Raw genomic sequence first — 24,615 nt, 5'->3', positions numbered from 1 at the left:
GGGTTGGTCCCATAGTAAAAGTAGTTCAGTTTAGCGAGTAAAATCAAGCCCTGGATTTAAAGCCCCATGGTCAGACACACCACGTATGCATCAGATGCCTTGCTATGACGTCATCTATACAATAACGACATTTGGTATAGAGACCAGTCTTTGTTTTCAACTGGTCTCCGATAGAGTTATCCTTTTTAATTTACGACGATAAGTTGAGCCGTGGGAGTAAAACAAACTAGATCTAATCGCTCGTAAATATTGTTGACGTTATGTGATATATTAGGAAAGAATTTAATAAACAATGTTTCTTAGGGCTACTATTGCAACATTCACTAACCCGAGGTCAACCGGTTAAACCTGGAGTTACCATGGTTACCAGTACAATTTGACACGGTTTAACTGGTTAACCCCGGGTTAGTGGGGTGGTGCATGTGGCACTTAATAATACTATAGTGCTCGATTCGGCTCGAGAAATTTACACCCTTTATCCACCACAGGGCGGGCGTCCCATTGTTTTGTGACCTAGAAAGAGATAAGGTGTTTTGCTTTAAAAACCGGTTAGTTAATATTTTTTCTATACGGTAAGGCGACACGTCTGAATATGGCGACAAGTATGAATATGGCGACAAGTAGGTATGAATATTTTTCCGTTACGTAAGGCTACACGTCAAAGGCACATGGCTACCGGATGGTGTCAGACGTAAATCATAAAAAAATGTAATAAAAATAGGCATCATTAGACCAGCATCTTTTTTATGAGCTGTAGCTATATTTGACAAAACCTACCAAACCTTTGACGGAGTGGGAATGCCTTTACGCACGGTGTGTCTCCTTTCCCCTCTGCTGGCTAGAGGGGGGGGGGAGATGACATACCCACTAAACCCACTCCGGCGTTGCACCCTCATTGCCGTTCGTGAGGGCGCACCGGTATCGATGTCTTTCCACCACGGAAACCTACCCTACCTACCAAAAGAAAACCTACCTACCTAGCCAAGTAACAATTATTTATATAAAATGCCAATCTATACATATAAAGTATATAAATTATAAATTTTCGTGGCGTCATTGTCATCCCGATTCATTTTTATACTTTTCGATTGGCGATACTGCACCGATATGGCCCGTGTTTGTTTCGATATAAATAACTCGCTTCGAGCTAAACACACAGTCAGCGAAGTTATAATGCCGCCCCTGCCATTTCTATCTAAAAATCTGTTCGTAAGTATTAAAGGTCAGCCGGGGCCGTGTCCCCGTGGGGCCCACAGCTTATCAAAATGAAGATCGACAATCCCACACTGGCGTACGTGCTAAGCTGCGCGCATTATTCTGCGGATATGCGCAAGTGGCTCATTCGCGTTCGTGTGTGGTGCGTGTATTACTTTATGTCAAATTTACTCTAGAAATATATTAGAATTTTCCTCAGTAACCGCGCAGGAGGCGTGGAAAGCTTTACCAACATAAAAACTTGAATACTTTTTAGGTTATTACCACAACAAAATTAAAAGGTAGCCGAAAGTAATTATCGTATCTTCAAGGGGAGTTTCGAAGCAAAAATAAATTGGGATCCCTGATCTACATTTTCCTTAATAATTAATGACTTAAGGTGGATGTCTAGGGATGGGATGCCGATTATCAGCCAAAAGATGGCGTCACTGTGCACGAATTGTGGATTTTCACTATTTCTCCCTAAATACAAAGTTTCATAAGATGTGTTGATATGTGCGAAAACTATAAAAAATACTACATCCAAATCGAGACATGTTCAACTCAACATTGTCTCGTTTCGTAATTACCGGAATCCAACTGCAAAATATTGCAATTTCTTGCATTCACGCACACTTACGTACTTAAAGTCACCTTAAAGTCAGTGTCAAATGTCAGCAGATTCGTAATGTTACAGTAAAGTAACCTAGAGGGCGCAGCGGATGAAATGTTTATTGTTGAAAAAAGATTGGAAATTAAATAATAAATTCTTGTTTGAGCAACGATTAAGAATTACAAGGCATTCAGAAGCAACTAATGTTTTCGACCATCAACTGTCATGTGCTCGTGGCACCCGTATCCTCTATTTTGAAAAAATCTGATTGTAGCTAAGATACATGGTTCAAACCCCGACAATGCCAGTTTTTTTTTATTTTATAATTTTGGCATTCTCTTTTATTTTAAGCGTATGTTATTCTTCGAAACTAAACTTACGTGAGTAAAATATTTTCAATATTTTAATTATTTTTTAATAATATTATGGGAAGATTTATAAAAGTATTTTTATTTTCCGGTTTTCAAAGGATATAAATAATGATTAAAATAATAAAAAAAAAGTCATCCTCCTTGAATCGTATTCCTCATAGCTGAGGATCGTGACCTCTATAAATTACTTTTCGAACGATTGCTTTCCACGTGTTTCGGTCTTCGGCAGTATGAATGGCCTCGTGAACTTTCTTGCCGGAGTTATCACTGATTTGATCAGTCCATCGCATAGGACTTCTTCCTCTTCGATATCCCTCTTTCATATAAAAAGAAGTCATGCATGAGGCTAATTAGGATCGCAGAATAGGTACATAAGAAGTCAACTATCGACGAAGTATAGCTGGTCAAGCAGATCTTGTCAGTAGAAAAAGGCGGCAAATTTGAAAAATGTAGGCGCGAAGGGATATCGTTCATAGAACATTTGGATTTCGCGCCTTTTTAGGGTTCCGTACCCAAAGGGTAAAACGGGACCCTATTACTAAGACTTCGCTGTCCGTCCGTCTGTCACCAGGCTGTATCTCACGAACCGTGATAGCTAGACAGTTGAAATTTTCACAGATGATGTATTTCTGTTGCCGCTATAACAACAAATACTAAAAACAGAATAAAATAAAGATTTAAATGGGGCTCCCATACAACAAACGTGATTTTTGACCAAAGTTAAGCAACGTCGGGAGTGGTCAGTACTTGGATGGGTGACCGTTTTCTTTTTGCATTATGGTACGGAACCCTTCGTGCGCGAGTCCGACTCGCACTTGCCCGGTTTTTTTACTGACAAGATTTGCTTGACCAGGTATAAAATAAAAGTTTCCAAAATTTTATTGAAATGATATACCTACATGAAATAATCAAATACAACACATTTACTTAAAATAACTTTTAAAATAAGGCATATAAAATTACCAAAAAGATGAAGCAAAATAAATAAATAAATACAAAAAGAAATGAGTCTTTGTTCGTGGTTTGAACCCTGTCATGCTGTTCAACTTGTTAGACTTATACTCAGTAGCTAAAAGCCACTAGACCATTTGACCATAGTAGACCCGGGCGAAAAATGCCTTCTTATTTAAGTAACCCATTACTGTCAAAAATATCAATTTTGAATTGATTTGAAATATAATTTTTCATTGTCTACTTATTGACATCCAAACGTTGCGAGCATGTTGTACTTTAAACCATTTGGCAACGTCGCACGGGGAATTCTTCTGAAAATGTATGTCCTTTTATATTTTGATATTTATGGATATATGAGGATTCTTCTACTTATGTTGCAAATTGATTAAATTATCGAGAGAAAAATGCTAATGCAAAGAAAACAAGAAATATCCGTTTCATTTCTCATGCTATTGATTCGGTTAAATTGTGTTCTAATGTATGGGGAAGACAAACTAATTATAGCCAGACTTTTATGAATGTAGTATGATACCATAGGGTATGGTGCTTTACGCACACTAGCGTCCCTTCCCCTCCCCCTGACGCAACCCCCACTTTTTGCATGAAATATGTCCCGGTTCACAGTTTTTTACATTTTTTGAGGAAAGAATATATTTTAGGAAAAAAGTGTCAATGAAAGAAATAATCCTTAATAAATTCTTAATAAAAAAGGTCATATTGATTTTTTTACATGATGCACATTCATGTATTAGCTTGTTAAGATTCGAAATAACATAGTTTTTACTTAGGATTCGAAACTCATTTATTATACACGGTGTAACACGAGGAAACCGAATAATTTTGACAGCGTATTCCTGATCATATTTAGAGACAAAAATGTCCTATAAACTTTTTTGAAATGCGGCTAGTTTCAGATTTAATACCAATTTAAAAAAATAAAACAAGTTTTTATTGTTACATAGTTCAAAACGCCTTTTTGATGGCGATGTTGTTACTATGGGATTTAGTCTAAATATCCTTATTGATATGTCAAAAAGTGACAATTAAGTAACACGTTGCAAAAACTATGTTTTACGAAAAAAAAGTTTAAATCCATGTTAACTGACAAGTTTACCAATAATATTTACTTTTTATGTACATACATATATATTCAAAAAATTAAAAAATGGCGGCCAAGTGCGAGTCGGACTCGCGTTCCAAGGATTCCGTATATTACACAATTTTTAACAATGTATTTTTTATTTTATTTATTTAGATATTTAATTCAGGGAACAAGGCCCATATTACAAATACCTTACAGACTAACATACATATGTATTTTATAAACTTAAAACTAAACATTATTTATGCGAAACGTGAGTGAAATCTTTAAAAAATCCGTAGGAGTCGGATCGAAAACTGTAATTAAGTCCGACTCACGCTTGACTGTACATTTCTAATAGGTTTTCCTGTCATCTATAGGTATAGACCTATTTTATGTATTTTCCAAAATTTTAAACCTAGTAGTTTCGGAGATAAAGGGGGAGGGGGGAATAGTCATTTTTTGCCTATTTTCTTGAATAACTTCTAAACTGTTTATTCGAAAATTATAAAAAATATATATTTGAGATCCTTACAATAAGCTCTTTCATTTGATATGTAACATGATATAGTTTGAAATATTAATTTTTTCATTTACCCCCCAAAAGTGGCCCCCATGTTTAAAATTCATTTGTTTACAAACTTACATATGTGTACCAGATTTCAACTTGATTGGTCCAGTAGTTCCGGAGAAAATCGGCTGTGACAGACGGACAGACAGACAGACGCACGAGTGATCCTATAAGGGTTCCGTTTTTTCCTTTTGAGGTACGGAACCCTAAAAACAATAAAAAAAATTATTTCGGCGAAATTGACCTAAACTCATACAAACATTTTTTCCTTCTTTTAATTTGACCTCAGAAATAAAATCTTTCGCATTTCTTGAGGACACCTTGTATAATAAGTGTTATAAAATGAATATAACCTTTTTTACTAAGAATTTAATAAGGAACTATTTCTTTCATTGACACTTTTATCCTAAAATGTATAGGTACATGAGGTCAAAAAAAAGGAAAAGATGTAATATGTGTTTAGGTCAATTTCGCCAAAAAAAAAAATGTTGTTTGGTTTTTTTTTTTAATTTTATGAATGAATTTGTATATAAAAATTAAATGCTATTGGTAAACTTGTCACTTAAAATGGTTTTTTTTTCGTAAAACTTAGTTTTTGCAAAGTGTTACTTGTCACTTTTTGACATATCAATAAGGATATTTAGACTAAATCCCATAGTAGCAACATCGCCATCAAAAAGGCGTTTTGAACTATGTAACAATAGAAACTTGTTTTTTTTTATTGGTATTAACTCTGAAACTAAGCGAATTTCAAAAAAGTTTATAGGACATTTTTGTCTCTAAATGTGATCAGGAATACGCTTTTGAAATTATTCGGTTTCCTCATGTTACACCGTGTATAATAAATGAGTTTCGAACCCTAAGTAAAAACTATGTTATTTCGAATTTTGACAAGCTAATACATGAATTAGGTGCATCATATAAAAAAATAAATATGACCTTTTTTATTAAGAATTTATTAAGGATTATTTCTTTCATTGACACTTTTTTCCTAAAATGTATACTTTCCTCAAAAAATGTAAAAAACTGTGAACCGGGACATATTTCATGCAAAAAGGGTGGGTTGCGTCAGGGGGAGGGGAAGGGACGCTAGTGTACGTAAAGCACCATACCCTAAGGTATCATACTACATTCATAAAAGGCTGGCTATAATTAGTTTTTCAAAAAGCACAATTTGACCGAATATATGAAAGAGGGTCATTGTTGTTGTAAAAGGTGTGCAGGAAATGATACGTTTCTGCACTAGAGCAGTTTAGGTTCCAATTCCAAGTACGATTTTATTATTCTTTTTACAATAAGCAATTGAAATTTGGGTATAAATGGATTTGTTATACAATTTCCATTCTGATATTTGACTCCCCATTCCATAAAAACGATACTTTTGGCCAAATTGTTAATTGAAAATACATACTCTCAAAAATACCTACTATAAAAATGTATTTAAAAAAACACATGCATTTTACTTTCCTCGTATGCGAAATGAAAAGTAGAGTGTTTTAACTCGGGTGAAAGGCAGCATTTTTGAAAAAAAACCAGGCAAGTGCGAGTCGGACTCGCGCACGAAGGGTTCCGTACCATAATGCAAAAAAAAAACAAAAAAAAGCAAAAAAAAAACGGTCACCCATCCAAGTACTGACCACTCCCGACGTTGCTTAACTTTGGTCAAAAATCACGTTTGTTGTATGGGAGCCCCATTTAAATCTTTATTTTATTCTGTTTTTAGTATTTGTTGTTATAGCGGCAACAGAAATACATCATCTGTGAAAATTTCAACTGTCTAGCTATCACGGTTCGTGAGATACAGCCTGGTGACAGACAGACGGACAGACGGACGGACAGCGAAGTCTTAGTAATAGGGTCCCGTTTTACCCTTTGGGTACGGAACCCTAAAAATATTATCTACTAATGTTATTGTTATGCACAAGCAGAAGATATTATATAATCTTGTTTATTTACAAGAAGATGACATTTTTCTCCACATACCTATATATATATTTTTGAGAAAAATATAGCTAGGTATTTTAGTTTAAAAATCATTGTTACAATAAATATAGGCTTTTCCAGAGAACATTTACCGAAACGAAAGCAGAATTCACAAGGGTTTTCGGTGGACGACCGTAACGCGAATGATTGTTTGGACTGACCTTTCTATAAATATATAAATGTATTTTATTGTGTAATAATCATAATAATTATTAAGTTATATTAAATCTGGGAATGAAATTATATCAGAAAGGAGATTCTTAAATGAGTAGGTATACTCGTAACATGCTTTGTGCATTAAATATACCTCCCTCTATTGAGTGAAAATAAAACAAAATACACAGGTAATCTGTGTTGCTGTTAAAGTGCCATCTGTTACACCTTTGACAAATTAAAAATGATTACTTGTCAAATGAAGTCGCCATGTTAGAATTACACCGATACTATAAGCATCACTCACACAAACAAGCAATGAGGCAAAATTTTACCAATATTCAAAGGCTTTTTTCTTAATAATTTTAATCAAAATCTAGTATTTTTTACGTTAAGCGAAGACAGAAATATATATACTACCCAAACATTACATATACAAGTGAAGAAACCCTATATAATAGGAGCTAGGGTGCCAAGAAAGTTGTATGAAAATCGAGCAAGGAGAACCACCTTAATGAATTAATTTATGTAGGTAATTGCCCATTTGAAATGACAGATGCCAACTTCCTTTAATTAAATGAGAATACAACTAGAGTATCTGAATGTGGGAATGAGTTCCAACCTTTACTTTTATGGCGAGGCAATATCTCCTATGCAAATGGTTAGGCATTAGAGGGATTTCCTAGCGCACGAATCCACTTTACGGCCAATAATAATTTATCACACACGCGTCAATAGAATAATGATGTGCTTGAACAGATTACAAACTGTAAAAACTTTAGTGCATATGTTTTACGAACATTAAGACCTAGTGCTTAGTTTGATTTCTCGTGACTTGATATGAAACAGAAAATAAATTTAGACGTGGCCTTATGAAATTCAAAGTAAGTTATTTATGAAGTACTTTTTAATGGTTACTCATTATTTAGGTCGCTAAAAATATCTTTCAGGCAATAAAAACTAATCATTACACTTAATTCATCTTAATTAAGGGAGGTTAATTAGGGACCATTGGACAGTCGGGAGGCTCGGGCACCCCCTTGTAAATCGTTCTGATTTCCGAACCAACACAAATCCTCTCGACTGCCCAATGGTCCCCTACCTCCCCTAGATAGAGGAGGCCTGTGCCCAGCAGTGGGACGTATATAGGCTGAATTTTTTTTAACCTTAAACGTTGCTTAAATATTCGGCCTATTTACTTTTTAGCAGATATTCTTAAAAAACCGGAAAATCTCATTAGATTTTCCAGTCTCATTGACATATACTACAATTATTTCAATTGAGTATCTTGCCCATTATTTTCATTCGAAGCTTTACATCTACAAGAAACTTTAATGTAAGACGAACTTCCTCGCAGAGTGTACTTTAGGCCCATCATTCGGACTTGTTGTTGATTTTTGACCGACTACTTGGTATGTTTGTTTGCCTTAGGCTCTGATGATAATGCCACCCACGACTAACCGTGACTGTCTTAGCCTATTTTTAGAAATGATTAAATCAATTTACTCTAGTATAAACAATCATTATTATATGAGTGAATGGCAACAAAATTGTACAGTCAGCAGCAGAAGTTGCTAAGCGGGCGAGGTGTTCAAAATTACCTTGACACACGCTTATTCTCTTAACAATAAAGTCGCGTCAAGATCATTTTGAACGCCTGGCCCGCTTAGCAACTTCTGCTGCTGACTGTACATACCTAGTTAAGGACCTGTAATTAGTCAAAAGATAATTGATTCCATTGTGTTACAACTAAGCCATTTCTGAAAGCAAGAAAGTGTGTTAGCGTATGTTTTTTTACTACTGTAGTTTTGTAATTACTGTGGAACATAAGATACAAGCATCAACGAATACGATCGCTTTCGCCCTTTTATCTCTTTCCAATCTTTCCACCATCGGGTAGTAAAAAATTGATTCTTTCGCCATTAATAACAAGATGTGTTTACACGGCTCCAGCCTCATAAAAAAATCCAGTGGGCTTTGCAATCCATAAATAGGGGTATCAAATTTCCTGCATATCTCTACCTCCCTTCGCCTAATTTAAAAGGATATTCATAATCGCAATTTGTTTGCAAGTATAATAAAAACTTTAGGGTACGCCAAGTTGTTTCGCTTTGATGCCTGTTACGAAATTTCGAAAACATTTTGTCTCAACTGTGAGGTCGGGGCCCATTTCATGAGGACTTGTGATACAAGCGGAAGTCTCTTTGTAATAAAATGAATTAAAACGGGGCTTCCGCACACAAGCTGTTATGAAACTTGCCTCTAAATTGATATCGAAAGCCTGCGCAGACCGAGATCGAAGCTAAGCTGCAAAACTTCTACCAAATGGATTAGTGCATAAGCTCGAAGGTCCTAATTCAAAAAAGGTAGGAGATTCTGGTAAACATAATAGTTATAGTCGGGATAAACTGATTTTCCTTTTTTTACAATAACACCTGTTGACTGTTCTATAGTCTGTTTCTGTTTTAATTATACAGTGCTACGCCATATATTTTCTATGAGCGTTCCATAGTAATTCCTATGGGCAGAAATTCATAGTTATAAAAGAGATTATAGAAGATTCTTCCGATATTGAAAAACAACCAGATCCTAAGTAATTATATATATATATTATATTTCCAGAAACGTCTATTTCGGGATGCGTAGGTTTTCCCTTTTCGGCGACGCTACCGGAACGTCTATGTGATAAAAACATCCGAGAAGTAACGCCATCTCTCCAAACTTAAGTTATGCTATCATAGAAAACATGGCTCAAACTTGCATTGAAGGCAAACTTTAGTTTAGCCGATTGAAGCATGCAGCGCCATCTAATGATTAACGCTGCAAATGCGGACAGTGCTATCTGTCGACCATTGCGAGAACTACTGATCCGTTGCGTTACCTGTTGTCGGTCACCTTCGCGAGTTTTCTAGTGGGGTTCTAATTCTATCGTTTCAGTCGGTAGATGGTGCGTTACTGAGACAAAATTATTACCAGCTAATTTTGAATGCTCGATTTCGTGTGGTTTCAATATACCACTCCTAGGAATTATTCTCCACAACTAGGAATTTTAATTCTACTAATAGAATTGAATACGAGTGGCCAATCCCACTAGATTTCTAATTTCTATTATACATATTTCTCGTATTTCAAAAATATCAAATCGTCGTTTTCCACCGTTTATCGAGCACATTCCTTTATCTGTGGTTTCAGTGAACGTGTTGTTTATAATAATGAATAATGATACATTCGCGCAAACAATAAAGAATTATACCACAAGCAAATAAACTACTTACGTTTGTCTGTTCTCTTACATCTGAGTCATCGTTGTCATTTTTCCTGCAAAAAAACAAACATTTTCTTATGAATCGCAATAAAGATAATTTACGAGACATAAGCAATATAATAGATCGACGCATTCAACTACCTATATTTTCTGTACAGGTTGGCCCAAACTTACGTTGACAAATAATTTGTAGGGATATTTTTGTTAAAACAAAACGTATTATCTACCAAATATACTTCATTGACTCTTGCAAAAGTCAAGTAAAATTATCAACAATAGGCCGCTGTAAAAAAACTTGTCAAATTATTAAGTTAAAAATTCAAAAAGAAAAGGTCACAACAAAATCTCGGTCAGGTTATCATGCACAGGCAAGAGATTAAACAATGCGGAATACAGTTGTACTGAATAATTTTTTTCCATCGTATTTACTCGGAAACGTTCGTATTTGTCATGCTATTTTAATCCGTTTCTATCCCGAGTAAATACGTTGGAAAAGGATTATTCAGTATATCTGTAGCAATTTCACTCGTATGAGCTCATATTTTACCATATTGACGTTAGTTGGAAATTGCTCATGTTCCACACTTGTTAACAAATAACTGTTTTTTTCTCTCTCATGAGTGTTATAAAAGGAACATCGACGTAATGAACCATTCGCAATAGGCAGCTTCTTAAATATTATCTTAGTTTAAAGAATTCGTACTTCAGAAATAGTTATTTGTACAACAAGAGATCAAAGTTTGATATTTCTTCGAGTGCTTATTTTGAGTCCCGTGCAAGCGAAAGATTCTATAATAGATTCACGAGCGTAGCGAGTGAATCTAATTTAGAATCTTGAGCGTAGTGACTCAGTGAGCAAAATCGCATTTTGCTCACTGTTTTTAAGAAGCAAAGTACCCTTGTTCGAGTTGCTGAGGTGAAAATACCTTTTATAGATTCTCAAATGAACTCATAATAAAGCGACAGCGCGCGATGCACAAGCAAAAAATTGTTCTTTTCTCGGTCGAACGAACACAACCCGTATATTACTGATTCTACCCACCTTACCATCAATGATACCAACTCAGGAACTGAGCTGCAAAATTTAGGAACTAATGTAGCCTGCCAGCTACCCTATTTAAAAAAAATCGTCCCCATATAAATATATAGTTTTAAATTTAAACTCCCGTTTAGCAACTTTCAAGATCCGAGTTGGCAACAATGCTAACCGTTCCAGTGCAACTTGCAGTAACGTTATGGGCAATCAGTCGAGTCACCCAAGCATCAGTATATTTAAAGTGATTGTCATTGGTTAAGCGCGTATTTCAATTCAACGCCTGTGTTCCAATTGTTTCGTTCTAAATTCTTTACGAATAGAGTTCAAATTCGAACCAAAATAATCACTAAGACCTAAGTCTAACCGTTACTAACAACACAAAATGCGGAAAACGATACGCTTTGTTTGCATAGAACTAGGCGGTTAGGAGAAATTGGCTCTAAAGCAATTACTCCTAAATATTCAGAACAAATAGTATGCTCGTTGTACCGCGAAACCATCATGTGCTGTTTTTATTATCCTCATCAGTGATCCTAATGCGGTTCTAATAAGATATAATTTCGAATGATGCAATTGTGGGATGCAACTGTAACGTTAGAGTAACGCGATGCTTCAGCGCATTCTTACCGACACCTACTTATCGCTCTCTTAGTTGTTCTCTGTGTAATTGCCGGTAGGATTCAGCGTGCAACCAGTATTTGACCATTCATAGTCAAACGCGCGACCGGACCGAGAAATTAAGATTAAGGAGAACGAATGTCGTCCATATAGCTCAAGAGTCTACAAGCAGTGGGCGAGGCATAGAACCAAGGGCCGTCAAGGCAGATTTCTTGAGTGAAGGAAAGGTATCAAAAAACGCAGCTTAAGAAAACCACCAAAACGCAGCTTAAGAAAACCACGGTCTCGACAACAATAAGTACAAAGAACCGTTGTGCCTATCTATGAGGTTACACTATCGGTTGTAGTCGAGGTACTTAGGGGGAGGTTTGTCCACACGTTTGATGACTGTTTTGGCCACAAGAGTGATAACAGAACGAGCAACATGAAAGCGTCTAAATATTCATACAACCAAAGTTTTCCTTTTAGATTTATACAATAGCAACATAAAATTTAATAAAATTGCCATAGCAAATAGGCCGAGAGCACGACACTCACTACCGCCACAAATTGTCGTGTAATAAATAACACCTTTCAATTGCACGTTTTGTCTATTATTATATTTAATCTTCAATTTAAGGAATACCTTAAAATAAGGTTGACCTCTGACATACTTGGCGCTGACTAATGTTGATAGTACATCACTTTACTGATTTTCAAACATTGCTGAAGAACGGCTTGACTGAAAGTCTTTCGCATAGCAGAAACTTGTAAACAAAAAAGCGGCCAAGTGCGAGTCGGACTCGCCCATGAAGGGCAAGTAACATAATAAAATTGCGGTTTACGATTTATGACGTATTAAAAAAAAAACTACTTACTAGATCTCGTTCAAACCAATTTTCGATGGAAGTTTGCATGGTAATGTACATCATATATTTTTTATAGTTTTATCATTCTCTTATTTTAAAAGTTACAGGGGGGGGGGACACATTTTACCACTTTGGAAGTGTCTCTCGCGCAAACTATTCAGTTTAGAAAAAAATGATATTGGTAACCTCGATATCATTTTTGAAGACCTATCCAATAGATACCCCACACGTATGGGTTTGATGAAAAAAAAAATTGATGTTCAGTTCTAAGTATGGGGAACCCCCAAAATGTATAGTTTTTTTTCTATTTTTGTGTGAAAATCTTAATGGTCTGCGGTTCACAGAATACATCTACTTACCAAGTTTCAACAGTATAGTTCTTATAGTTTCGGAAAAAAGTGGCTGTGACATAAACGGACAGACAGACAGACGGACAGACATGACGAATCTATAAGGGTTCCGTTTTTTGCCATTTGGCTACGGAACCCTAAAAACGAAACAGTCACTAAATGGTAAACAAAAAAAACAATTCGAATGCATACACGTAGGTATGTCAATATCTTTGTCAATGTAGTATGCATCTGTATTAGACATGCGCGAAACAGTGCTTCGAAAAGTGATGCTATATCACATCACTTTTCCGAACACGTAATGGTACACTGAGATATCACATCACTCATCACTCGAAACATGACCCGAACGTGAAACAGCGCGCGGGCGCGCGCGAGATGGCCACATTACAGTTATCTCCTCAATTACGCAGCGCATCCACGGCACTCTAGTGATTCTATGGTGTCTCGGATATAATAAATAAATAAATAAACAGCCTATATACAGTATATACACAAATCAAATTTCTACACTCATATGCACTAATCCACAATTAAATTACGGGATAAACAAGTAATAAGTCGTACTTAGCGCCGCGAACCGCGAAAGTCAACCAAACATTTCACAACAATAATAAAAAACGGTTTTGTTTTCGTCAACTTCAAAATCCCAAACAAATTACTCGATTTAGCCGCGTCCTTCTCTTCTTATAAGAAAACATTTTAAACTCTACGCGGACGCATTAGAGTTTTAAATCTATTGCAGATGCAGAAAATCTTATTCGTAAGAATATTAGTGAAATTTGCGACTACTTAAACGCTCAGCGGCGATCGGCCGAGCGGACCGATCCGAATTATTCCGAAGATAGCCGAAAGCATCGCAGAGCGAGAGCGACCGAGCGCTGAGATCGAGTGCGAGTGAGATAACAAAGCAATCATGGCATGGCGAACAAACATGACACTATCACAAGTGGCATTACACATTACGCGCTCTGTGAGTAGACCTTAACTGACCATTCATATCGGCGCGTCAACCTAAGTGGAATTGAATCCATTTCGCGCGCTTCGGCCGGTCATTGGCGTTCGCGTGGTCGCGCGCTCGGCGCTCGGCTCGCGTGATGCGTAATGTTTGAAGTAATGGTTGATTTCTCGGAGTGACGAGTAATGGCATATTACGTGTTCGAGAGATATCTCATTTGTGATATTACGAGCATTACTTACACATGTCTAGATCGGTCCTTCGCGGATAAATTTTTCAAATTGCCTCCCTTTTCTACTTTGGTTGCCAGAGTATACTTATACTTTTATAGATAGGTATGGTACTAACACACAAAATACGGACACAATATCAAACAATCGCGAGTTACGACTTTCCTAAAATGATCACTCGGATGACGCATTCTTCCAAAGAGTGACTACTCAAGTAATGCGTCAGTGTGTAGAGTCTGTGCGGAAAGAGAAGAGTCGTGGCAGAAACGGGAACTAACATTTTAAATTTTATATGGCAATCAAACCTTTGACACCTTGTCATGTAAAAAGTAAACAAACTTCTGTCATTGTATATTTATTAACAAAAACCGCAAGTTTTATGTATAATATATTTTCAAAACACGATAAAACCGTACATAAAACCACAAGGAAAATTATATTTAACATTGTTCGGTTTTGTCAGCGGGAAGAAAACGGCTAAAAGCCGACTATCGACTTACAAAAAGTCGCGGAACGTGTTTCCGCTATTCGCGGGTATTGATGTTGTATTTAATATTAAATAATTACCTATTTAATAAGGCCCCTAAGTAACTTGTCTCCGGTACATAATCGGTAAGTATATTCATTCAAAATATATTAATTTTCATAAATATGCAGGTCATTCATGGTCTTTAAAATAACTGACAAATAGTCTTGATACTTGCCATTTTATGCATATTTATATGTAATTTTTTTTTTCAGGATTGTGTAAAAGTACCTACGGCATCTCGAATAAAAGACCGCTAAGTAGGTGATATGCAAGAATTCGTAATCTACGTGCCGGATTCAAGCACATCCAGTTCAGATGAAGATAGTTCTATGAGTGTCCCTGGTTGTTCTGAAGCTAGCTCAAACATAAGTGACATTGAATATTTTAATTCAGACTTCGATTACAAAGAATAAAACTTTTTCTAATAAAATATTTCTTTATTTGTAGGTTCTGTTAGTTACGAAATTATATTTCATATTTAGCAGTGTTGTGACATAGGGGAGGGGGGAGTCACAAACATTGTGACGTCACTTTAACTTCATCAATATTCATCAGTAACCGAAAATTAATTTATATTTTTTTAATCGCTGTACATTTAAATAATGATGTAGGTAGGAATGTAATTTTCGTTCCTAATTGGTTTTGCGTTATAAAATTACTAATATTTCTTTTACAAAAAATATTTTTTTATAAAAGAAATACAGCCGAGTTAGTATTGCCGATTTCGTTGAAAACAAAATTGCCTAAATGTGACGTCACACAAGGTGGGGAGGGATTTGCAAAATGTGACCAAGTGTGACAAGGAGGGGGGGAGGGGTCAAAAAACCTAGAAATTCGTGAGACGTAATTAATGGATGATTCCTTATGCACTATTTTTATTCATATCCATATTTATTATTAATAATGTACACATACATTACAAGTCAAGTTTACAATGGGTGAAATATATCCCAAATAAAATTACAGTTCTATTGCCCAATTTCTACCCGATTTACCCGGTTTTAATAACTGTTGGACTGCACAGATTAGGCAGTACATAAATGAGACTCTATCTTGTTTGGTACTAAAATTACAGTTGTATTGGGCAGATTCTTAACTAGTTTTAGCACTTTTAGCAGTTTTGTCAATCGCACTGTCACTTTTTAGTATCTGAGACATAAAAACAAGTGTGTTTTAAAAAGAAAACTAGTGCCTGCGCTAAATCAGGGGATTGAGTTGATGAGCCGACACCACCACCAGGCTCCGTTTAGTAAGCCGTGGTAAAAAACCGGAACAAAAGGGATTCAAGTATCATGACCTTTAGTGTCGTACTATAATCACGTGACCAGTGTTGTCAGCATAGCAAAAACCATAAAATAGCACTGGCGCGCCCTCAAATCCCACGACTCTTCTCTTTCCGCACAGACTCTAGCAGTGGCGGCGCGTCAAACATATCCATAGGCAAGCCGGGGCTAATTTGGCTTACATATTTCCTTTACAACTCTGCTCAAACGTCCAAAAACAGGCAAGCCGGTGGGAATCGGCTTTTATGGAAGCGCCGCCCCTGGTGTGTAGTTACCTCATGTATTGCTGCTCCGGCTTGGCGGGCCCGCCCGGCAGGTACTTCGCTACGGGAGGCTGGCCTGGAGAGTCGCCTTGCTCCATACTGGAACATAATATATTTTTATGATTTTTTTTCCAATAAAACTTGCCTTATGAGGCTTTATGAGGTCATCTTTGGACTTACTCATCTGTGACAGCAGAACATCGATATAAAACTAAGTAAACAATTGTAACTTAATATTTCTTACCTATCTTCCCTATGTCTAGTACATATTCTCTATCATTAAGATAATTCAAATAATTACACATTTTATTAACTTAAACATGCATGCGAGTGAAGATGCGAGAAATGAGTCAAGGTTACTTGAAAGCTTAAATCTTAGATTGAAAAAATTACTATACGTCAATAATACAAATTAAAACCAAAATATTACTTTGCTAATCCGCGTAAAAGATAACGTGCTAGTCAATCAGTGCTAACCCGTTATACTTACTTGCGTATTTTTTACATGCAATTAATGTTCCCACCCTCCCACCGCAAAAATAAATATAACAAACCACCACCAAAAGTGGACACGTGTTTCGCCTCTCTACGAGGCATCCTCAGGAGTTGTTGCCGGTCTGACGCCCGGCAACGGAATGACGTGTCCAGAAAGATCGGCCATATTTATACCTTGACCACTCCCCCTACTGTGCAAGTGTGAGTGAGATGGAAAAATTCGTAATAACGGCGATGACGCAACATTCAATTGTTCGTTAAGAATCATGCCCCTATTGTTGTACCTAATTATTTCCATTTGTTCCAGAACACCCAAACGCAATCCCTTTTCGCAAACATGTAAAATATCAAAAGAATGATTCTCAGATAAAGTGTGTCCTGTATCTAATAAGTTCTTTTCTGGATGGTTATGTCTATATGACGCAACATGCTCTTTATACCTAGTAGTGAAATTACGGCCCGTTTGCCCCACATACACTTTATTACAATCGTTACAGGTACCTGTAAGCACGTTATCTTTTACGCGGATTAGCAAAGTAATATCTTGGTTTTAATTAATATGGATTTCCGCAAAGTAACGCCTGATTCTATTCACTAGTTAATAATACAGTCTACAGAAAAAAAATAGACTTGCTAAATTTATTATTGGAAAGAGAATGTCGAGGCAACTCACCCTTTTTGTCTCGCGTCTGCTGAGCAAAGATTTCGGAGATAATCGTCGCATTCCCGTTGCTTCTGAATCTGGTATTCTTTGAGCAGTTCTCGTCTAAAGTCTCCCTCCATCGCGGGTAACAGCGCCGACTCAGGCTGCTGCGGCGTCCGCTCTGCCAAAGACGAGCGCTCAGTCGACGCCGCGGTGGTAGATATAGACGTCGAGGCAGAGTAATCCTGACCTCTGTGCTCAGGCGTCGTCGCGTTTGAAGCACCCACGCTATTCCCTTCATTTGTTTTTCCCTCTCCGATCGGCTTCAATTTCTCCTCGATCGGTTTTAACGTATCATCCAAGTTATCGAAAATGCTACCACCATTATTATTGTCGAACAACCGATCGACGGAAGTGTTCATCAGTTTGCTGCCTTTTATTCCTGTCAGATGGAAGCCGGCGAAACACGACGAAGACGGGCCGTAGTCGATAGCGGACAGGGCCATAACGGCCGGGTGGCGCGGCGCACCGTCGGGCAGCGGGCGCAGCGAGCGCGTCATGGCGTCGGCGGCCGAGCGCGGCCTCCTAAACGGCATCGCCAAATGCGGGAACGTTCGAGGCTTAATCGGCGTCACTAACATATGCTCCGTCCACGACGTATGCAGCGACGGACGCTCCAATTTCTCCACATCAACATTCAGCATTCGTTGTTCGAAAGGCACGCTGAACGTTTCCGCCGGTATCGATTGCAGCCATGAAAGCAAACTCAAATCAGACTCGTCGAATCCCGAACCGTCCAGTAATCTGGAAAAGTTGACCTCGTTCGACTGCGCCTCCTTAGACCCTGTAGCCTTAGCCTGACAATAATTAACGCAGGACTCGTATAATATACCTTTAATAAGAAGTTGCATTAGTCGATCGTTCTTTGCGCACTTAGATACGGTGCCGCTAGACTTCTTGTCGCACGGCAAAAATTGTTCTACTAGAGGATACACTTCGCGGAAGCACTGGACGCGAGCGTTGCTCGGATTCCATTTCTTAAATTGTGCGTGATCAGTAATGCTAGGTAAAGTTAATAATAAACATAAATTCGAGTATTCTTCTTTAGAGGGCGCTAGTTTTTCTAAATCGCTTAGCACTTTGACGACCTCGTCGACAATGTTTTCCACATTGTTGTAGGCTTTTATTTCTGATCGTATGCAGAGGAGTTCTATGTATTTGTGTCTGAGGATAGCGTAATTGAATTTGTCCGCTTCGAAAGCTTTTAGCGCGCTTAGGGGTTGGATGAACTCGAGTACGTCGTCCCACTGTCCGTCGAGGATGAGTTGTCGCAGGAAGAGCACGTCGTCGGCGAAGTTGCCGTTGATGACGCCGGTCTCGCGCTCCAGGGAGAGCTGGGTGATGTGCAGGTCCCGGTTGTGGAGGAACTCCAGCGCGAGCCGCACCACGTCGTCCTCGCGCAGGTTCAGGTGTGTAGACGGCATTTTAGCTTGGTGCTTTATTTAAAGTCTACAACAAGAGAAATGTTTGCTCAGTATTTATTTTAGTCGGGCAAGCTTTGCCGCCGCTAAGATTGGTTATTATGCACCTACCTGTATATTTATATAAGCAATGTTTTAGTGAAAGCATAGCACATTTTGGTATAGGTAATTTATATACTTTAATAAAAAAGATTGTCAAAATGTCTAACCCATGTTAGCAAGAGAAGATTTACTTAATAAGCAAACACTAAACCATTTGACTTAAAGTAATTGCCGCAGATAAGATTTAATCTTAAGACATAATTTACGTCTTGACAAATATCAACTAACCCAACTCTAAAAGGTGCCAACCTCCCAACCAAAGAGTACGTTCATGGTTTAATAATCGAGGTGTTGTGAGCACAATCAGCTTAAATGAGAACCAGTTATTTTTTATATTTATTACTATTGTCACTTTTATAAATCGTCATTAAATATCGTAGGTGTATTATCGTTACGTCACTGCGGCTAAGTACTAATTATCAGCTTTTAACGCCAACTATTAAATAATGCCGGCGCCTTTAACACTAATTACAGATATGGTAAAAACAATAAAGGTCAATCTTTCATTGCACACTTATATAAGTACAGTCAAGTGTAAAAATGTGGGTGCATATAACTTACTCAAAAATATGTCCTATTGTTCTTAATTCTAAGCTATGGGACATTATTTTTGAGTATGTGTGCACCCATATTTTTACGCTTGGCTGTACCAACCATGTCACTTTAAAGAATACCCCTTTAGTAAGTCGTCCGTATGCGAACTTCGTGTTAATCAGAATGGACAGGCATTAAAATATGGTTAACGTTGAGCAACGCGTTTTTGGACGTATACAAATACTGTTATGGTGTTGTCATGGCAACGAAACTTGTGGCAATCGTTAACACTTTGTACTTACGTATCACATACTATAGGTATATAAAGTATGCGCGCATAAATACCAATACCAGTTATATGAAAGGTTTGGAATAAGGACAGATATGTTAGGAATGAAGGAATATTTTCTCTGTTTGGTACATGTATACATTAAGATCCCTGTAACGGCAGCAGCACCAACAGAAAAGGTGCTACCTATTGAAGATATGCCTCCACTGGCAAGTTATAGAAGGGACGATTTGTATTTTGTTGTAGATTTTTTTTCCTTTTTTTTGGGGTGGTTAAAGAGCTCATCATAAGAACGGAATAAATACGAATCCAAAATCCAAATAATATGTATCAAATAAAGAATTATGTGTTATGTAACTCAGGCGAAGGTTTTAAAGAACATATGGTGAAATTGCGCTTATATGTATAGTAAAGAATAGGGAACTCTATGTATCAACCAAATTTTGTGAAAACATGACGGAAAAAAATTCTACCTAAAAATAAAAATCGCCCCGGAAGACATGACTTGATAGAAATAGTAAAAACAGATATTTCTTCCTTGGGGTTCTTCAGACAAAAAATTTGAATTTTACAAGTACAATGAAAGCTTGTGATTATGATAGAAGAAGAAGAAGAAAATAAATTTATTCAGGATGCTTACAGTATTGCTTAAAACTAATACAACTCTTTTATGAGTATAAATCATAAACATCACTGAATAGGTCTCCCCTCAGCTTGATGACAAGTTACCTTTCAGGTATCTTGACACTGGTCTTCCGTGGAGTCCTGTCCAAGCGATCGCGTCAGCACGTAAACTTAACTAATATTGGTTAAACTAAATTGAGATCAGAACAAAAAAAATGATATGATAGTATATTTCTTAACGACCCACTGCTAAATGTGCAATGTAGATACTTATTATCATTATATTTCAACCAATTTACACAAGACCTTAACAAATCATACCTACAACTAAATCTTCCTCTTGAATATCTCTTGATGAACATGCATTACATTGAAATTTGTTGCAGTTTTAAAGAATGAAACATACAGACAATACCAAACAACTGTGTTTTATACTATTTGGGATAACTGGGATTTTTTTCATTATTTCTCCCAGTTGTTTACTATCTTCCATCCTATCACTTGTATTTAAATAAAACTAATGGTTGTTTCATGTCACTTGTACGGCTCATACTGATGTAAATTTAATCTAATACATTAAATCTGGTTGATGTAGCAGGGATCCATCAATAAAATAGTATTTTAACACAATAATGTTACATGAAATATAATTCAGTTAATAGATAAGTTAAAAATAAAGGATAAAGTAATTAAAAATAAAGTCTTGCTGCATATTAATTGTTTTAGTTCTACTTCCAAAGTCATGCTAGTTTCAGTAGTTTCTACAAAACATCAAGATGAAACCAAGCCAACCAGAAATCATTATAAGTATTGCATATGTTTGAAGCAATATAATTTGAATGAGTTTGAGTTAGGCTATAAAATAAATAGAGAAATTATCTTTTGCTACACATGACAAAATATTAAACTGCAAAATAAATAAATAAATAAACAACAAAAATTGATTTCCTCTGCGCATTTTAGACTCAGTTAGACGGGTAGGTGAAATCAGTTAATTATTATACTTTTTGCTAAATGTTTTGACTTTTCATCAGAGGTACTCACACAAAGGAAAAACAAGGTATTACAATGAATGTTTTGGAGTCATAGCTTACCACACTTGCTCCGGCAGTTTGTATATTTCAAAGTTAAGCATACTTTGAACTGACTCACGGTGGCTCTGGGCTCAGGACCATTAGCAAAGGAGGAACATTGGCAAAAAAAATTATTACTTACAGCAATATTATTTTAATGCATTGGTAAATTACATTTTTTCATACACATATGCAATAAGTACTTTTCAAAACACTGCTTACAATGCAATTAAATAATATTATGCATTTTGAACCATATTAAATAATATAATAATATGCATTTTGAAAGCATTAGAAAATTATGAGCAGCAGACTGAAGTTTCATATAGATCATAATGGCTTTAACAGTTGATAATAAAGAAACTGATTCAACTGGTCACTCAAATACCCTATTGTACCTACTCTTACTATTAAAAATCTACATGTTGTGCAGACATAAATAGTTTGACCCTAATTATCATACACACAGGCAACAAGGTGGCTATTTATGGTGAAGAAAGTTATAACTCTTCAAAACTAGGTCTAATATTATGTTAATGATGATCGTAGCAAGCCCATTCTAATAAGACACACAAACCACTAGTACACCCAATATGTTAATATGTAAATTATGTTATCAATAAAGTTATAAACTATTTTATGTAACCAGTAAGTTATACATTATATTAAAGTTAAACTGATTCGAAAGAAAGTAAACCACTTCGGCAAATAAATGAAGAGATTAATAAGCCTAAGTTGTGTGATTAATTATTCCCGCGGGGAAAGCCCGCGTGCCGTGTACTTAGTAAAATTACTGGTGCATCTCTGACAGGTAACGTACGGCAAAGAGAGAAAATATTTAGAATTTTTAATTGACAGTAACACTTCGCTGTAAGTAAACGATCAAATGTATCGCTCCATATCCGAAAACAACTACAGAACAATCAGCCACCTACACAAACCAACCTTACCATAAAAGCTTAAAGCCAAGGCCCATTCAAAATATACCTCATTCGTTTTAATATCATGCAAAATAACAAGTAACAAACTAGATATGGTCCCGACACGATCATCGTTTTACAGTTAAGTATTAAAATTATCTGTTTTAAAATTATATTCAAATTGTTTTACCTTCTGGTTCCTATAAATCTCCTGCGTGGCGCCAAATTCACACACACTCACAATTCTGCCTACATTTAGTGTAATATTTGAGAAAAGTATATAAATATTATTACTTTTTACTACATTTTTTCACTAGAGAGCATACGAGAGACGTCGCATGTATGTAGTATACCTACTTACCTACTAGCTGGCTGCTGTCCGTACCGTACGTATACGTACGGCAAAAAAACACATTGTCTATGCCCAAATGCCCACACAACACGACGACGTCCAACCATCTGCCGAATGGATATTACTGGATATGAAATCCGAGTGCCGATCTAGTCAACCAAGCGTATCGAGTCGGCTGTAAAACTATATATTTCCGATTTTCCTTTCTGATTGTCAGAGCAATTTTCCATTCAGTTGGCTCATAGGCCAAGAAATAAGAAGTTATAGAGGGAAATGCTAGGAACACAATTTTTGACTCCGTAACTTTGTTTGGACTAGTTAGGAGGTGAACATATCAAAAGTCCCCGGCCGTAGCCCCGGTGCTGGGGGGGACAGGGGGGAAAGAAGGTCTCATTTTTCGGTTTTTCACTAATATCTTGGAAACTTTGCGTCTTAGCGACATGACTACTGAGACAAACCAAAAACTGATAAAATTTGTTACAAGTTTTATTCAGTCAAGTTTTTCGATATCTTGAATAGTTTTTGAGATATCCGCTCTTGAAAGTTTATTTAGGGCTTTCAATTTTATCTTGATATCTACATTAGTGAAGCTGCTAGGCCGTGTTTGGTATCATTTTCGTATAAATCGGGGGTGCTGAATTCATTTTTGGTATCACCATTCCTTAGAAAAAACATATAAACTTTAAACAAATACCTTTTTTTTTCAATTCCTCTTCACGCTTAAACCGCTCAACCGATTTAATTGTAATTTGGTATACAGATATTTCGAGTCCCAAGACAGGACATAAGATACTTTTTATCTCAATAATCATCCTTTAAAGTTGTGAAATGGAGTATGGGGGAATTCAACTTCGTCGACGAAACTGAATTCCTGAGGTAAATACTGCTTAAGGTAAAGTTTGAAGTCATGTTAGGTATCATTTTCATCTAAATCACAGATGTATACCATCCTAAATTTCACCTAAACCGGTTCAGCGGTTATTGACTCCTCATACAAACCTCCACCCCACTTTTCACATCCTCAAAAGATGCTTTTGATTATAAAAACCATCCTATGTCCTGTGTCGAGACTGAAACTATTTCTATACAAAATTTCAACGAAATTGGTTCAGCGGTTTAAGCGTGAAGAGGGATTTTTAAAAATATATTTTTTTTACAATTTTGGTTTTACTTCGGAATAGTGTCAATGTGATACCATAAATGAATTCAGCACCCCCGATTTATACAAAAATGATACCAAACATGGCCTAACAGCATCACTGATGTAGATATCAAGATAAAATTAAAATCCCTAAATAAACTTTCAAGAGCGGGTATCTCAAAAACTATTCAAGATATCGAAAAACTTGACTAGATAAAACTTGTAACTAATTTTATGAGCTTTCGGTTTGTCTTAGTAGTCATGTCGCTAAGATGCAAAGTTTCCAAGATATCAATGAAAAACCGAAAAATCCGACCTTCTTACCCCCCTCTACCCCGCAACACCGGGGCTACAGCCGGAGACTTTTGATATGTTCACCTCCTAACTAGTCTAAACAAAGTTACGGAGTCAAAAATTGTGTTCCTAGCATTTCCCTCTACAACGTTTTTTGAGCATTCATTTACTCTCGGAGTAATTAACAATGGAGCCGCCATTAACAGGCGTTCCCCTCTGTCGAAAAAAGGCGGCCAATGGTCAACCACATGTCAACCATATGTATGGACTGACGTTTATCTGACTTGACGTACCTATACATTTGATGTGCCCCTCCCCCGCAAAAAACGGCAGACTATTTTGTACCGAAAATTTTAGACATGGCGTC

At 36.7% G+C, this 24,615-nt stretch overlaps 1 protein-coding gene and 2 long non-coding RNA genes across 4 annotated transcripts in view; 1 reads left to right on the top strand and 2 right to left on the bottom strand.

Annotated features, from left to right (window-relative positions):
• Window positions 1–13,186, top strand: part of LOC134678332 (uncharacterized) — a 381,674-nt gene extending 368,488 nt beyond the window's left edge. Inside the window, exon 2 of the long non-coding RNA XR_010100176.1 lies at window positions 13,060–13,186. This is a non-coding gene — a long non-coding RNA (uncharacterized LOC134678332). The remainder of the gene's footprint in view (window positions 1–13,059) is intronic.
• The window catches only part of LOC134678302 (WD repeat-containing protein 47), a 98,350-nt gene extending 75,506 nt beyond the window's left edge, over window positions 1–22,844 (bottom strand). The window contains exons 1-4 of one of the 2 annotated variants that reach the window (XM_063536796.1): window positions 22,823–22,844; window positions 17,469–18,947; window positions 16,313–16,399; window positions 10,196–10,238 (exon numbers count right to left, since the gene is read on the bottom strand). In XM_063536796.1, the coding sequence (XP_063392866.1) occupies window positions 10,196–10,238; window positions 16,313–16,399; window positions 17,469–18,922 (1,584 nt within the window). In that variant the 5' untranslated portion in view covers window positions 18,923–18,947; window positions 22,823–22,844. The other variant, XM_063536795.1, reaches the window with a different exon arrangement.
• On the bottom strand, window positions 12,659–13,156 carry LOC134678331 (uncharacterized). Its single transcript, XR_010100175.1, has 2 exons — window positions 13,043–13,156; window positions 12,659–12,840 (listed from the first exon to the last, which is right to left on the bottom strand). It is a non-coding gene; the product is annotated as an uncharacterized LOC134678331 (long non-coding RNA).
• Window positions 22,845–24,615: the final 1,771 nt, after the last annotated feature.

Source organism: Cydia fagiglandana, chromosome Z (genome assembly GCF_963556715.1).
Source record: "Cydia fagiglandana chromosome Z, ilCydFagi1.1, whole genome shotgun sequence".
In the NCBI taxonomy this organism is placed as follows: Eukaryota; Metazoa; Arthropoda; class Insecta; order Lepidoptera; family Tortricidae; genus Cydia; species Cydia fagiglandana.
This window is presented reverse-complemented; position numbering and strand designations above follow the sequence as displayed.